The sequence below is a fragment of the Rhincodon typus genome, chromosome 40, assembly GCF_021869965.1.
Source record: "Rhincodon typus isolate 14 chromosome 40, sRhiTyp1.1, whole genome shotgun sequence".
NCBI classification, from domain to species: Eukaryota; Metazoa; Chordata; class Chondrichthyes; order Orectolobiformes; family Rhincodontidae; genus Rhincodon; species Rhincodon typus.
The window spans coordinates 4,777,668-4,795,323 of NC_063371.1; the positions used below are offsets into that span (position 1 = coordinate 4,777,668).

General features: G+C 43.0%; 1 protein-coding gene across 2 annotated transcripts in view; it reads right to left on the reverse strand.

Moving 5' to 3' along the window:
* Window positions 1–17,656, reverse strand: part of golga7 (golgin A7) — a 29,302-nt gene that overhangs the window by 9,408 nt on the left and 2,238 nt on the right. The window contains exons 1-4 of one of the 2 annotated variants that reach the window (XM_048618547.1): window positions 13,839–15,336; window positions 11,264–11,389; window positions 9,962–10,114; window positions 2,887–2,988 (exon numbers count right to left, since the gene is read on the reverse strand). In XM_048618547.1, coding sequence (XP_048474504.1) covers window positions 2,887–2,988; window positions 9,962–10,114; window positions 11,264–11,389; window positions 13,839–13,973 — 516 coding nt within the window. In that variant the 5' untranslated portion in view covers window positions 13,974–15,336. Of the gene's footprint in view, window positions 1–2,886; window positions 2,989–9,961; window positions 10,115–11,263; window positions 11,390–13,838; window positions 15,337–17,656 lie in introns of those variants that run through there. The other variant, XM_020511365.2, reaches the window with a different exon arrangement.

The window sequence follows — 17,656 nt, forward strand, 5'->3', positions numbered from 1 at the left end:
CTGGAGGCCTGGCTTTCAACCACCGGTATGGTAAACATACGTTCAGATAAACCCCACCTTCCTAACACTCCAGTACAAAACTGGAAACAAGCCAGGACAGACCAGATCATATGAATTCAAAGTGGTACAGGACAATAGTGTTTCAGAGGCTCAACAGCACTGAAGACGTCACCTAGAAGGAAGATGAAATGTTTGCACGAAAACCAGTCAGCTTGGCGAACCTACCAAGAACTCCAAGCAGTTTCATTGCTATGCATGAATACCTTCTAATAAAGGAACTTGAAAAATGCAGGTTAATTTTCTGTTACATTCACTGGTTTTAAAGTTACCTTGGGAATGTTTATGAAGCAGGGGTATAATTTTAAAAACAATGCTATCCTACAGATAGAGGCCAAATCAAGTCACACTGCTTGTGCCTGAGGAACCCTTCCTTCAAACATTGTGGGGGTATAAGAGAAAATAGATAGTCCCAAGCCCTCAAACCCTATGTCTTCCTTTTGTGTAGCACAAAGACCGTGTGTTCACACATCGAAAAGGAAATCGTCTACAAACTAAAGATGAAGCACATACATCAGCATAAAAATGCTCATCTTTTGTGCTTCTTTTTACTTTATGATAAAGTGACATAGATGACACAAGCTCCAAGGAAATGACTGATTCCTTCCATTAAGATCGGTCGGCACCAAAACGGACAACTGAATTTTATAGCTGCTCTTCTGCTTTCTTTGAAGTTGTAAGATTTCCTGCCAGAATTTTAAAACATGGTTTCTTGCAAGTACAAATAAACTATTCCTGAATTGTGGAGGGCTCTCAACTTCTTGCAGAACATTTCAACTGACAGCTACAGCAGTGAGCCCTGTCACTGAACTACATGATCATTTTTACTCAGGCTGAGTCCCAGACAGCCAGGGATGCAAGAATACACCCGCATCCATGAAAGACCTGAAGTGCCACTCTGAATTAACATTCATCAACAGGATGGACAACTGCATCCAAGAAACAATACTTGGTAAAATCAGGGGGGGGGGTGTGTGTGTGTGTGTATGTGGTGGGGGGAGCTCACCACAAAACTTACATTTTAATCAGGAATCACCCAATGACACTGCAGATCGTGGAATACAGACAACCCACGAGATCTCCTGTGGCACTTAATGACATGACTATGCCTAACAACTGACTCAGAAGCCTTCAGAGGAATTAGTTCAGAGGAGCAACTACAGACTGCTATGCCTCACTTCTTGCTTAATCAAAGCAGGGCACCATGAAACTCCCAGATGGGGAACCAGTGCTTGCAGAAGACCACAGTGTAAATTTCACTTGTCATTACCCTGAGTACACATACATTTAGCACAACTATTTCCCATTTTATAACCAAGGTGGATTGTTTTTCCACTAAATTTACCTGAAGGAATTTCACACTTCAGGTGACCAAACCAGATGAATGCTCAGAGAATTTTTTGACCACTTATCACACCAAGATTGCTTGCCATAACAGCAGGTGGTCTCTGACTGAGCTGTAACTTTTAAATGGGTCATTGTGTTCAGGCACATTGAAAGGAATTTGATAATTTATCATTTACAAGTTGCCAACAAAGTAATTGACTTAGATTCCCCAATTAATGTTCCACAAGACTTCACTGTTTAAAAATGGAGTAGCCAGATATTTTCGCATACAATTCCTTTGATACGTGCCAAGTTTTTACAGACGTGCTTCATCACTTCAATGAACTTCACAAATACAGGATGAAGCAGACTCTTTTCAGAGTGATACTTTATATCCTGGCATGGAGGCCACTCAAAAAGGTACAAATGAAAGAGTTTCCTGTTGGCTGAGCTTATTGACACCAAAAAAAAACAAGATACAAAAACATTTTCTTTAAACTCTCCAAAACCTTCAAATTGCAGTACTACAACGCGAGATGTGGCAATTTAGTGACAACGTCTGAACTAGTAACGCAGGGGCCCGGGTTCATTCTTTGAGATATGGGCTCAAACCCCACTATTGGTGATGGTGGAATTTAAATCCCATGATAAAATTTGGAAATGAAAACTTGTCTCAGTGAGGGTGACCACTGAAATGTAGTCAAACTCCACTTGCTTTACACACACATTCTTCAGGGAAGGAAAGCTTCTTAGCATGTAACGCTAGGCCACAACAAGGAAATGGCCAAGCAAACCACTCAGTTCAAGGACAATTTGGGATGGGCAACAACCAAGGCCCTGAAAGCAATGCCCACATCCCAGAAAAGAAAAAGAAAGTTAATCCAAGACAAGAACAAAGCGCCTTCATGACCACAAGAGCGAGCAATGGTCTATCAAACCTTCTCTATGATTCGATAACTAATTATCTATTTGGGACAATCCCTATCTTGAATATACTGCAATATATTTTCAAAGATTCACATCACTCTGATTGAACATATTTTTTCTCATCTAAATTCTGATCATTAGATGAAGAAGGACCAAAGACTATTTAACCTGGGCAGACTGCTCAATTCAAGACGGCGAGGTGCATCAAGGAGGTCATTCATCTGCCCTCTATGGAAAACAATAGCTAATGCACAGGAGTTCAACTGGGACAAAATAAAATTTGAAGCAAATAACATGGCATTCAACTGCCAAAATAACAAAATATTTTCTGTATTAGAGATTGTTTTCAAAAGAAAATGTTCAGCTTTTTCCATAACATGTACAAGAGGGAGTAGATTGCTCAAATTGAAGTTAAAATTACAACAGGAGGTGCAACATTTTTGAATTCAGCACATGCTGGAGGTGGTTCTGTCACAATATTATGGCTACGTGAGGAAAATGAACAATATGAAAAGCAGCTCAGCAGATGGATTAAAGAACAGAAGATGCAAAAACCAGAGAAACCAAAAAGGATACAACTCTCAATCCTCTTTCAATTGGATCGACTATGACGAGGCCTCGTGGTGCATACGTCTTCTCATTCTGTTCCTGGATGTATTTGGCAATCTTTTTCAACACCTGCAGTCAAATCACAAAGTGCCATGAACATATTACAGGGCCTACTTGAATAAGTCAATTCTGGACACAGGTCTCTGTATGCATCATGAACTACCAAAACAAAAATGGTTACACAACACTACTGATGTACAATTTTGCAACAGCACACATTTTTATTAATTCCTTCACAGAATGTCGATCTTGCTGGAAAGCAAGCACCTGTTGCACATCCCAAATTCCCTTCAAAAGACAATGTCAAATTTGTTGGGAATGAAAGAACAAAAATGATAAGAAGTGATGCTCTCTCAAATTGTTCAGGATTTGGACAAGTAAGAAACTGAGATCTGGTTACCAGCTCATCCTCTCCAGCATAGAACTGCATCAGGCAAAGGAAAATGTAAAAAATTTAAGTGGTGTGAAGGAGAACAAAAATGCTTAATATAAATGCTGTCGCACGTTCTCTGCCCAGTCATTTGCTCAAAAACACTTTTTGTGGTCCAGCTCAATCTTCAAACACAAAGTACAAGGACTACACAAACCAACTAACTCAACCCATTTGTTTTGGGCATGAAGGATACAGAAAGGGGCCAACGGACTAAGTGTGCATCTGCAAACAGTAAATTATCTCTTCATCGATGGGCAGCGAATGAAATGAAGGCAATAAAGTAATGCAACAGTGCCAATTTATTTGAACTTCCCAATCTCTATACCCAAGGCAAGTCAAAGAATCCTAGAATCCCTACAATGTGGAAGCTGGCCATTTGGCCCATCGTGTCCACACTGACGTTCCGAAGAGCATCTCACCTAGACCCACCCCCAATACCCTCTCCCTGTAACCCTGCATTTCTCATGGCTAATCCACCTAGCTTGCACATCCATGGACACAATGGACAATTTAGCATGACCAATCACTGAACCTACACATCTTTGGGCTGTGGGAGGAAACCAGAGTACCCGAAAGAAACCCACAGAGACAGGGAGAAGAATGTGCAAACTCCACATCGGCAGTCGCCGAAGGGTGGAATCGAACCTGGGTCCCTGGCACTGTGAAGCAGCAATGCTAACCACTGAGCCATCGCAGAACTATAAAAATCAGATCATTTTTCGATATTCTCGCTGGGAAGGTTACGTGCCCATGCATACTCACCTGCCAATAAAGGGAACCTGCATACTCCTATTAAGGTCCTGCATATCATTTCACATCATAAAAAAAAAGACGAGTATCATCAGTTAACGTCTGCAGTGTTTCCAATAATTTTCTAGTAACAATGGAAAACTTATTTTCCACAAATGAGCCAGAAACGTAAGAAAAACACCATAGATTTCCCATTATAAAAATGATGTGTGTCAAAAATGTTTCAAGTGACTCACGTTACATTTTCTGTAAATTAAAAATGTTGTTTGGTCATCGTCCAAAACTTGCACGATAACCAGTAAACCAAGTGACAAGGAGATAGAGAGGAATGCAGATGCTGGAAGTCAAGAGTCGACAAAATGTGGAGCTGGAAGAGCCCAGTAGATCAGATAGCATCTGAGGAGCAGAAAAAATCATCAGAAATGGGGAGAGGGAAGAGAACGCAGAAATAATCACATCCTGATACAAACCCGCTATTATAGCTATATCTCCTTCCTCAGTACCTGTCTACGCAGCTGACTTATCCCCCGTGCACTCCAAACAACGTTCAGACCAATTTGGGCCAAACCACACCAACCATTATCTACAGCGTCTCCAGAAATGGTTCTCCCTGCAGATCCTCAGCTCCACACACAGCCATGCTACGACATCTTCTCTCGCTACAGTCAGCCCTGCCTCAGCTCAGAGCCTGTCTCTCGCAGTCCTGCAAAGGACCTTGACTGTTCTTTATTCTTCAAAGGATCCACAGCCTCAACAAATGCTTTTTCCTCGAGCCTATCAGACATGAAAAATCTTAAGTACGCCTAACTCTCTGGTATTTACCTCCAAACAGACTTTTCTCAGCCACCTTAGAACCCAACCCTATCCCTGACCTTCTCCTGAATCCACCCGGCGCCATTAACCACAAGATTGCCCCAGTCACTTCTGCCGACCGCTCCCATACATACACACACACACACCCGCCCCACCAAAGGCAGTCTCCACCCCTCCTCCGAGCTTAACACTAAGCCCCAGTGCCAAGCCTGGCCGGATATTCACCATCCCAACCCCACAGAAGACAGTCAGTCCTTTGCAGAGGACTCGGCTTCATTCCCCTACACCCACACATCAACAAATTCTGCACGTCTAGATATCGAACTCTTGTTCAGCTACCCCCGCACCTATTTCTTCCAGCAGGGATCCAGCACAACCTCTGCCAACCCTTTCTCCAGCCTCCATCAAACCCCCTCCTCCTGGAGGCCACCTCCCCTCCCCTCCCCGGCCTCCTACACTCCCTCAACCTCTTCATCTCCAACAGCTGTTGTGACATCAATTGTCTTAATCTCTACAGCCCTCCCTGCTGCTCCAACCTTTCCACATCACAATGCACAGCCCTCCGATTCAACCTCAACCTCACTATAAAACCCACTCACAAGGGAGGCATAGTGGTAGCATGGCGTACTGACCTCTACTTCGCGGAGGCCAGATGCCAACTCTCCAACACCACCTCCTACCATCCCCTTGATGATGACCCCCACCCCGATCATCAAACCATCATCTCCCAGACCATCAATAACCTTATCACCTTAAGAGATCTCCCAATCTCAGTCTCCAACTTGATAGAAACAGGTAGTGTGGGGTTGGGGAACTCTCTTACCCAAAAACCATAAACCTGACTGCCCTGGTCAACCCACTGTCTGTCTGCTCCTGCCCCACTGAACTCATCTCCACCTACCTCGCCTCCATTCTTTCCCCTCTGGTCCAGGACTTGCCACCTATGTTCTGGACACACCCTCCACCTTCTCCAAGACGTTAAATTGCCTGGCTTCCAACACCTCATCTTCACCAGAAGCCTTCAGTCCTGTAAGCCCAGGAGGGCCTAAAACCTCCATTTCTTCCTTTCCCGCAGGCCCAGCCCATTCCCCTCCACCAACACTCTCATTGGCTTGGCAGAACTAGTCCTCACGATCAACAATTTTTCCTTTGACTCCTTCCACTTCGTACAAACCAAAGGGGTGCCTATGGGTACCCTTGTGGGTCCGAGTTATGCCTGCCTCTTTGTAGGCTACGTGGAACAGTCCATCTTCTGCAGCTACACTGGCACCATCTCCCACCTCTTCCTCCGCTACATTGATGACTGTATCGATGCAGCCTCGTGCTCCCACAAGGAGCTCAAACAGTTCATCCACTTCACCAACACCTTCCACCCCAACCTCAAATTCACCTGGACCATCTCTGACAACTCCCCGCTCTTCCTGGACCTCTCCATCTCCAACTCTGGCAACGGACTTAGCACCGACATCCATTTCAAACCCACTGACTCCAATAGCTAATTTGACTAGACTTCTTCTCACCCACCCTCTCGCAAAAGTACAATCCCACAGTCGTAATGCCTCTGCCTCTGCCTCCGGGATGAAGCGTTCCACTCCCGGACATACCAGATATCCTCTTACTTCACGGACCGTCATTTCCCCTCTCCCGTGATTCATAATGCCCTCAACCACATCTCCCACATTTCCCTCACTTCTACCCTCGAACCCCCTCCCCCCCAATGAGAAGAGTCCCCCTGGTCCTCACAGATCACACACCAACCTCCAAATCCAATGAATCATCCTCTGCCATTTTCACCACGTGCAATCAGATTCCACCACGAAAAGAGATATTTCCTTCCCCAATCCCATCTGTTTTCCATTGGGACTGCTCGTTCTGCAACTCCCTTGTCAGCTCCACACTAGACAACATTTCTACCACACCCAGCATCTTTCCCTGCAACCGCAGAAGCGCTACACCTGCCCTTACACCTCCCCTCTCACCTCTGTCCAAGGCGCCAGCAATCATTGCAAATCTGGCAAGCATTCACCTGTACATTTTCTAAGCTGGTCTACTGCATCCGTCACTCCCAATGTGGTCTCCTCTATATCGGGGAGACCAAGCACAGACTCGGTGACCGATTCACTGATCTTGTGCGCTCTGTATGCTCTAAACATCACCTTCTGGTTGCCAGCCATTTCAACACCTCCTCCCATTCCCCTAGCGACATCTCCATCCTGGGCCTCCTCCACTGTCAAAATGAGGCCACTCGTAAACTGGAGGAACACCTTATATTCTGCCCGAGGAACTTGCAGCCCAATGGCCTCAACAGTGTTCACCAGCTTCAAAATCTCCCCACCCCCAGCTTCATCCTATATTTAGCCCTCCCTGTCATTCCCGAATCCTTGACCTGATACAACCTGTCCATCTTCCTTCTCACAGATACGTTCCAGCCTCCCCACTGACCTCTCTCCAGAATGCCAACCTGCATCCACCTATCACCATCCCACCTACCTTCCCCCAGTCCCACCCCACCATCTATTTAGTTCTGAGTTCCCTTCACCCTCCCCAATCCTGATAAAGGGTCCAGACCCGAAAACGTCGACTTTCCTGCTCCTCAGATGTTGTCTGATCTGCTCTGCTCCTCCAGCTCCACATTTTATCAACTAAGTGACAAAGTGATTTTCCGAGCACTGGAACGTGAACCAGTTTCACAGATAAAAATAGAATATTTCAACCATTCAATGCATTTGAAAACTGCATACAATGGCTTTGTTCAAGGCCAGGTGCACAGTCACAGGCCTCTCAACAAGCTGATGCAACAAAGTGGGTCCACAAGTTCAGGAACTTGTTGCCCATCTATGTTTTAATACCACTGACCCAGACAAGGTGAAGTGAACATAACTAACAGTACACTGTACTGGAAGGCTACCAGGATGGTCTGTGAACAACAGGTGGCAGAGAACACAAACACCAGAACTACACTGCAAGGAGACAAAACATGCAGCAGATTAAGCAGAATGTGCAGCAGTCCAACTGGCCGAGGTTTTTGGTCTGCAACCAAATATAATTTGCTATTCTTGTTCCCTCTTCATAAATGCAGATACGCGTACGTTGAATTTATGTCTTATCACTTATTTCGATAAGCACAAGAAGGAGGTGACCAAGTTTTCAGTTACCCCATTTAATTTTGATGTGGCAACATTATACAACAACCTGTGAGGTAAACACCAGGTTTTGAAAAAAGCAGATCTGATAGGGCAAATTTCTGACAGTGACTCTGCTGTGATAAATTGCTTATTCAATGAAAAAAACTTGTAGCTCTGCATTCCAGGCATGATATATTAGTTATCATCTGACCATACAACATGCACAATATCATATGGCAAGTGGACTTGATTGATGCATCATGTAACCTAAATAATTTTAAACACAGAATTAGAATATTTCTCTGAATATACCAAACAAATTAAAAATTCTTAATCCATGACGTTATCAAGAACACACACAATTATATCTCAAACAATGACGAGACAGAGTACAGGAAAGAGATAGATAACTCTATAGCATGTTGACAAGACACCAATCTCTCCATCAACGTTAAGAAAACAAAGGAGCTGGTCATCAACTTCAGCAAGTGGACTGGAGGACACGCTCCTGTCTGTATCAATGGTACTGAGGTGCAGGTGGTCGAGAGCTTCAAGTTTCTAGGAGTAAATATCACCACAAGATCTATGCTGGCCCATCCAGTTTGATGCTGCAGTCACGAAAGCACACCAACACCTCTACTTCCTCAGAAGGCTCAGGAAATTCAGCATGTTCACCATGACTCTTATCAATTTTTACGGATACACCTTGGAAAACATCGTGTCTGGATGTATTGCGGCATAGTATGGCAACTGCTCGGCCCAAGATTGCAAGAAATTACATAAAGTTATGTTCATTGCCCAGTCCATGATGCAAACTAACCTTCCCTCCACTGACCAAGCCTACACTTCCCACCGCCTCAGTAAAACGCCAGCATAATCAAAGTCTCCTCCCACCCCGGTTAAACTCTCTTCCACAGGGCAGAACATAAACAAGTTTGAAAACATGCACCAACAGATTTAATAACACCGTCTTCCCTGCAGTTATCAGACTTATGAACACACCTCATATTTTTGCATTCATCTTTCTCCGCACCTCATCTGCAGCTGTAACACTTTATTCTGCAGGCCAATGGTCTCAATGTGGACTTCACAAGCTTCAAAATCACCCCACCCCCGACCTCATCCCAAGACCAGCCCATCTCGTCCCCGCCTCCTCGACCTGTCCATTTTTTCTCCCACCTATCCACTCCTCACATCTCACTTACCAACCCCCACCCCCATTTCCTACCTACTCGCCTCATCCCCTGCGTCCTTGACCTGTCCATCTTCCCTCCCACCTACCCAACCCTCCATCCTCACTGACCAACCCCCATCCCAACTCCCTACTTACACTCACCTTTACTGGCTTCATCCCCGCCTCCTTGACCTGTCCGTCTTCTCTCCACCTATCTGCTCCTCATCGCCTCCCCCTCTCTCTATTTATTTCAGAGCACCCTTCCCCTCCCCCATTTCTAAAGAAGGGTCCAGACCCAAAACGTCAGCTTTCCTGTTCCTCTGATGCTGCCTGGCCTGCTGTGTTCATCCAGCTCTATACCTTGTTATCTTATTCTGCATTCTGTTCTATTACCATGGCATACTTATGTCGAGTCTGATTTGTCTCGTTAGCTCACAAAACAATACTTTTCACTGGATTTCAATACATGCGACAGCAATAAATCAAATCAAGTCTTACAACCGGATCAACCATGATTGAATTCCAGTCTTGGAAATTATTTCCCTCCATCTCCACCATTCCTCATTGCATCCAAATTTTAAGGATCATTGATATTTCTAATATGACTTACAACCATCATTGGATGTTGAGATGCAGAAAGGGTCCAGGTTACAACTACACTATTGCCATTTAAATCACAGAAGTAACCAAGTACTATAGTTGACTGGAAGCAGCCTATTTGTGGAGCTGTGCTGAAAATCTACTCACCTTCTCGTAATGGGTCTCCATGCATAAGAAGATGGTGTACGCAGTCAAGCATGCTAAACAGCCCTCCACGTAAGACTGTCCCCCAACCTTCTCAGCCTCTGCGTAAAGGTTGTTTAATACCCTGATAGTTTCTTCAAACTGCTGCCGATCAATCTGTGGAGAGGACAGTGTTCACATGCAATGTGATAAAGGCAACTTTTATTCAAGCTCTGCCCTCAAACAGGCAGGAAACTGATGCAGCGAAGTTCACAGGATTTTACCTCCCAAGTAAACCGAGAACCAAAACCCTTATTGCTAAAGCCTTCACATACAAAATAATCACAAAAATCAAAACCAGTCATCAAATCACCCAAGTACACCCATGGATTGTTTGTCCGATACAGGAAACTTTGAGGGGGAAGGGTAACATCTCTCACAGCAGTACATGATCTTGATCACTAGTGTTTGGGCGAAAGGTCACATTGGAGAATCACAGCCAGTTTCACATCTGTGACCAGGGAAGCAAGTGAGGCAGCCACAGAAAGCACCAATAGCTCACAGAAGACGCACATGTAGACAGAACTGTTCAGTGTTCAGATTGTGCGAGATTGATATTAATATTAATATGCCAGTTCACTCTGTCAATACTATTAAAACTAATTTCACCATCCCAGTGTCACACCTTATAATTCACGGTACAAGAGTCAATTTTAGCCTTGTAAACGCAAGGAACCAGGGCACCATTGACCTTGAACCAAAAACATCAAATGTGAAAGCAGTTTTCCATGCTGCCCTCCCAGCTAAATTTCAATAACAATTTGTGCTACTATTTACTCCAACTTCCCCCCACTATCCACCAAATCATTCAGTTTGCTGCAGCGAGACTGTTGCTGAGAGTTGATAGCCATCTTGAACCTATTGTGCCCACACCCACCTCTGTAGCCTGTGCGAACTGAAACAACAAGCATGTCTGAGCCTGGAACTGTCTCAGCTGTACTTTGTGGCATAACTACCATGTTTAGGAACTGGCAAAAGGAAACAGCACCAAATGCCATTTGGTTTTACTACTAACAGAAAGCAAGGTATGCTAAGGACGACCATACCCACAGAGGGATCAGTTTCCCGAAATGGCGGGAATGAAAGGAAGTACAAGACATAACTCAATAGAATCAAAGAAAGAGACACCACAGAGAGCAGTGAAGAAAAAAATACGACAATAAAAGCTGTGGGGTTGATACATTAACCACTGCAGAATTTACTGTGGCCTGCACCTATTCTGAAACATCAAATGTATCTTCAAACAATGTTCTGCTTCCAGCTTACCCTGTTCTCCAACTCTGACGGGAATTTAGTCTGAAACTGGCACACAGTCCCACTGGAGTAGTCTCTCTGAATGAAGACTTTAGATGTCAATGCTGTGTTCTGTCTTAGGTCTTGCAAGCAGTGAGTCTACAAAGAAGTAAACAAAGTTTAAGAAGAACTCATCAGATCTGAAAAATGCACAGACAAGACATTTCAAAAATATGAATAAGTCCCAAAAACAGAGACATAGTGCGTTCACAAAACCAGGTACCATTCTTCAGGTAGTATGCAAACCAAGGAACAACGCACCTTGTCTCAAAGACATTCACATTCCCAGCAGTCCTCAAGTTTATCAGCTAGATATTTTGACTACCTCAATAGTAATCAGCATCATCAGTAATAGCCTTGCAATGAACATGGGAAATGGTTAGGTTGATTGATGTTGCTCTGGTTGTTCATAGTTGATGCACAAGAAAGACAAATAACAACAAGAGGGAATTCCACATCAGCAATGTGGTGGCGTTATTGAAGGCTGAACTTGCAATGAGATGCAGCACAAACCATCACACAAACTCATACATCACATCAAATAAATATCTGCATGCTTGTACACAGATTAAATCTAAACTTTGCCTCTTGCAGAACACTCACTTATGTCCAGGGTTTGGTGATGACCGACACCTGTCAACTCACACGATGAAAATAACAGTGCAGCTCAGGACAGGCAGGCTCCACAGGAACTTCAAAGTAGAGGGAAATTGAGGGCAAGAGAACTGAACTGCTATGGTCCACAAGCTGCTAACACCCCTTGAAGTCCAGAACACTGCCATTTTCCAAATGCAGAATCTACAAATAGCACACAACTTTGGCCTAGCCAGAGGTGAACACAAGTTTGCGCTGCCCTACAAAATCACCTTAACCCAACTCTCTGTAAATACACTCTTGTAATATTTCTGATTTAATCACACCCATTCTTCTGTGTTAAATTACCAACTGGATGGCAAATTTGTTTCCACTTGAAATTGGTTTTCACCCATTATTCCAATAAATTCTCAGAGCCAAAGGAACGTTGCCAGCCCATAATTTTTGCTACAAGGTACATGAAGTCCATTGAATAATGTCTGAGCCCAAAGCATCACAACATTTTTCGTTTAAAAAAAAACTGATGTGGCACGTTAGTTTTCAAGCCTACTTCCAAGTTCTCCACAGAGATACCTCACACCTATTAAAACCCAAGTTTAGCTGTATAACTGCTTTAAATTCACAAAAATGTAGTCAGTGCAACCAAGAGTCTGACATAAAGAGACTGAGCACATTGAAATTTGCACTAACAGATCCGGTAACAATTCTTGACCTTTTCCTTGACTTGCTAGGGCCACTTACGGTATGGAAATATAAAAGCTTCAGGGAGGCTGGCTCCCTGCTATTGAGCTCAGCCTCTGGGAGCAATATTTTCCTCACACGGGTTAAACAGAGAGCTCTGCATTGAATACAAAGATGTTGCATGTGAAAATTTACTCAAATTACAACGCTTTTTGAAAGAATGGAACGTGAGGCTTCAGGAAAACCCAGAAACCCCAGCTATTCCAAAGATCCTCATCTGCTTCAAAGCAATCACTTACAAAGGCCTCAGTGTTCAAATAGCTTCATATTTTAAAAGTAAAAGAGGAAGGACAAAACTGGAGTAGCAAAATCGTATGTGAATAAGCTTTCATGGAAACAGACATTTCCAAGAGCAAGGAACACAAACAATTCATTTTGCCAAGTATCAAAGGATTGGCTATACCCATGAGACCACAATCCAACACGAATCCTCCTCAGGCACAGTTCAAAAGTACAGCAGATAATGTACAGTTGAATACAGTTTAAATCATGCAGTTCCAATTTGAGTATTAATGAGGTAATTGTTGCATAACATGGGTTCAGAACATATGTCAACTATCCTCAAATCAGAGGACAAATAATTTCAAAGAATATGATGCGAATATCCTAAGATGGACGCCACAAGATGTTGGCAAATGTCAGGCTGAGTATATCTAAAGCAGATGATTCCCAAACCAATATGACCACCTGACACGCAACAAACTCATCCCGTATGACGACAACTGGGATACCAGTGAACAACCACCAAGTCACATATTATGTCATAATCTTTGTCAATAAATTAACACCAAATGCATGAATTTTAAACAAAACAAATTCAAAGACACGACGTAGGCTTCTTTCTTTGACCCTTCTCTTCCATAGCCACTTTCAAATGAATCAATGCGATCAGTTGCTGATATTGGAGGATGGAAGAGCAGAAAACACAGATAAGTTTGGGTCAAGCAGGAATTAAAAACTCTTTACATTTTAAACTCAACCCTAACCCACACACTACAAGTTGTCTGACTTGTGTAACAACAGCAGTTCAGTCATTACATGAATTAGAGACTACGTGCCTAAACGAAGGAAAGTGATGATTCCAAATGGAGAATTCTCTCTCTTTCCCTGCTGAATCACTGACCTGCTTCTTCCCCTATCCTTGCCCCCAGTCCAGAACAAAATGACGACACACCAAGTCACAAATTTCCCACCAATGCAAACTGATCCTTACAATCTTCCAGATATCCAACTTCAGAGCCACAATCTCTACCTTTCTTTGGCCTGAAGCCACAGGCACTCCTGGGCATCTACCAGTCTGACTGGCTGTGAGTCGAAAAACAAAGAGAAAACACATGTTAATCAACATTTACTGTTAAACCTGGCATTATCAGAGTAACTAGTAACTGACAAGCAATTGTTATTCCTCTCCAGACCCTTTGTATTTGACCTTCAGCCATTTGGTTAAAATAACACACCACAGGGCTACCTGGAATGAAGTCTCAGGAAGAGAGAACTCTCCACAACAGAGCTATGAAGGGAATTAGGTACATGAACATCTCATGGTAATTAGTGGAGAAACACCATTAATTAACTTAGTAGTCCCTCAGGGGTCAAAGAAAACATTCTATTACCAATGTACGTGGACTCAAGATCATTCTTGCAGGACAACTGTGTTGCCTACGTTTCAAATTTCATTTTAATTCATCCATGGGATGGGGTCAACCATTTATTGCCAATCCCTAATTGCCTAGTGGGCAGTTAAGAATCAACCAAATTGGAGTGATACATAGGCCAGACCAAATAAGGACATCAGATTTCCTTTCCTGTGGGACATCAATGAATCAGACTGTTTTTCTAAAATTCGGCAATAGTTTCATGGTCATCATTAGAATCTCAATTTCAGAGTTTTCTTTATTGACTTCAAAGTCCAACATTTGCCGAGGCAGGATTTGAACGCACATCCCCAAAACATGAGCTGGGTCTCTGGATGAATAGTCAAGTGATGATACCACTACGCCATCACTTGCTCTCTGAAATATGAAAAAACAAAGCTGATAAGAAATTTGGTCTGAGAAATCACCACTCCAAAAAGGCTCAACGAATATCATGGAAGAAACTAGTCTTGAACCTGACCTTGTTCCAGTTTGTGCAGCCAATTAAATAACACTGCAGTTTTGATAGGATTGTTGTGTGCAATTAGCAGAAAGATTTTCGAAAGTAAGCTCTGATGAAACTTCCACATGATCCCAGTTGCACAAAGTTAGCATGAGAACAATGGGCCAAACCTAGAAGCCTTCCAGCCAATTCCTTTTTCTTCTTGCTATGAACCCACCCAAGGATGATGGGGTCCAATCCCAGATGTGGCCTGTGGTAACAACATCACTGTGTTAGCTGGCTATCAGAACATGATGGGGTGGGGGAGCTCACAGATGACGGTTCTCCGTCCCTGGCTTTTTCAGCGTGGTCACTGGCTGATGATCAGGAATCACATCCTTGGCGTACTTTCAACTCCCGATTTTCCCATTCCATTTGCTGCCTCTAATTGAGTTCAGATAAGAATCAAGCCTGGGACCTTCTCATCTGTACAGCTTCACCACATGCTGTTTTTGCCAAATTCAATATCCCAAAAACCCAAGCCAAGACAAATATTTCTTTGCTGGACTTTTTTTTCCAAAAGACAGAACTTTTACATCCACTACCAGTACTTTCTGTTCTCAGCACCAAAAGGAAGGCCTACCATTTAAGCGATTTGGAGAAGGGATAATTTTCTCATTCTACGCACGTTTGTCCCTCAAAAAAAAAACAAACTGCAACAAAAAATTAATTTGTCTTCTTGACTATTTGTGAAGCAATACATACAAGTTAGCTGCTGCATTTACTGAAAAACTAGGAACTATCAAAATACTAGTTTTTGAGAAGTATCCTGAGAGCTGTCTTGCTTCAATCACATCAAACATGAAACATCTGTGAAATATTGCACTCAAATCGCAATATAAGTGGAATAAATTCCAAAAAGAATTGCGGATGCTGGAAATCAGAAACAAAAAAAGAAATTTCTGGAAAAGCTCAGTACATCTGGCAGCATCTGTGGAGAAAAGGAGTTAGTGTTTCAGGTCCAGTGACCCATCCTCAGAATGGTTCTGAGGAACATTCTGATGAAGGGTCACTGGACCCAAAACGAGTTCATTCTGATTTCTCTCCACAGATACTGCCAGATCGGCTGAGCTTTTCCAGCCATTTCTGTTTTTGTTTCCAATAAAAGTGGTTTGACTATTCAAGCACTTTCAAAATAATCCTGTGTGACAATTTGAACTCCTGCAAATTAGCAGATGAATGACTCCAAAGCTATCCATTTTTTCAAAACCATGTTTGATTTTAAACAAGAGACGGTCAATAATGGAAAGGTAGCTATGGGCGAACTGAGAGGAGAGGGATGTCATAGACCTGACACCTTCTCTCACCTCTCACTTGGCCCAAAGCTACCTTTCCTTTCTTGGAGGGAAAATATACCTGACATCAAATGCAGCATACAATGCAGGGTAGGATTGATAGCGGGTCAGGATATCGTCAGAAGCGGGAGAGAAAAACTTGAATTTATCAGCTGGATTTCAAGGACACGTGACTTTAAAACATGGTTTCCCGTTTATTCAACTGAATTATTAAAACAGAATTTGAAAAATGGAGATCATATTATCTTTTGAAAGTCTCGGATTAATCAAAAGGTGAAGCAATCAGATATGGAGCCCGATGGTTTAAGTGACACCAGACTTTTACGTTACACTGAAGGAGAGATAACAGAGCTTACACAGTTAATTAACAATAGCTGATATCAATTTACTGGTTTTAGCACATCAAAATACCTCATGGGGCTTCACAGAAATTAGGAAATTTAGCACTGAGCCACGTATGGAGGTAATTAAGACTGACAACCGAAAGCTTTGTTGAGAGATTGTCTAAAAAGGAAGACCTTTATATCAGTGGAGGAGGCGCGGTGAAGAGGGGCGGGGTGTGGAAATTGCAGAGCAGGTGTTCCAAGTGCCAAACAGGCAACGTGCAAGAGGGCAGCACTCCAAGAGTATGGTGAGCTCAGAAGGACATAGGGTCCTCTGTTTCCTACAATCACATTGAAGAATTAAGCAAACAACAAAGCTAAATCCACAGTAAACTTTCAGACCATATCCTGTGAAAACAGAACATAATCAAATGTCTCAATACTGAAACATGGCTTAGCAGTTGCAGTCTGTAAAATCTTACAAATCTAACACCAAACATTTCAGAAGGTTCCAAATAATCTCGAGGTGCATTATATTAAAATATACGATTGCTGCCATTCTCCGTACAGAAGGACCCATGAAGAACAGTGATATGAACACATTACAGAAACAGTCATGTCTGACAGCAAAAATCGCATAGGAGAGAGTTGACCAGATATGAAGTGTCGTAGTATCTGGATGTTTAATATTAGTTAAGTTTCCAGACAAGAAACAGTTCGCAAGTTTAGCTGAAGAACTCACTTAGCTTCCAATCTGCACCTTGCACCCACATAAAAGGGGGGAAAATAACATGAACTACCACTAAAATTTAAGCACTATGTCAATTCGGAGAAATGCCACATTCTTGCACATTTGCCACATTTTCAATAAAAGGCTGCAGCAGTGAATCAGCAAACAAAAATAAAAAAAGCCTTTACAATTTGTTTTCCAAAAGTGCACTGACATAATATTTGACTATGGCATGTGGCCAGCAAAGTGAATGCATGCCCAAGAACAAATCTCAGCCTTAAGACTGAGAAAGTGTATGGAGAGTCTGGGGGGTGGGATTGGGTAGGGAGAGTACAGAAAAACTGATGGGGTTGGGCAGTTGCAATCTCACATCCTTTGACTAGATTATAACATCTGATTCAAATGCGAGTTGCAACATTGTTGAAAACTGGATACAATGGACTGACAGTCAAGGTTCAAGTGGCAACTAATTCCTCTCCTAAAATAAAAGAGAAAGCCAGGAATCCAAGATAACAAGGTGAGGCAGCTTCAGAGGAGCAGGAAGGCT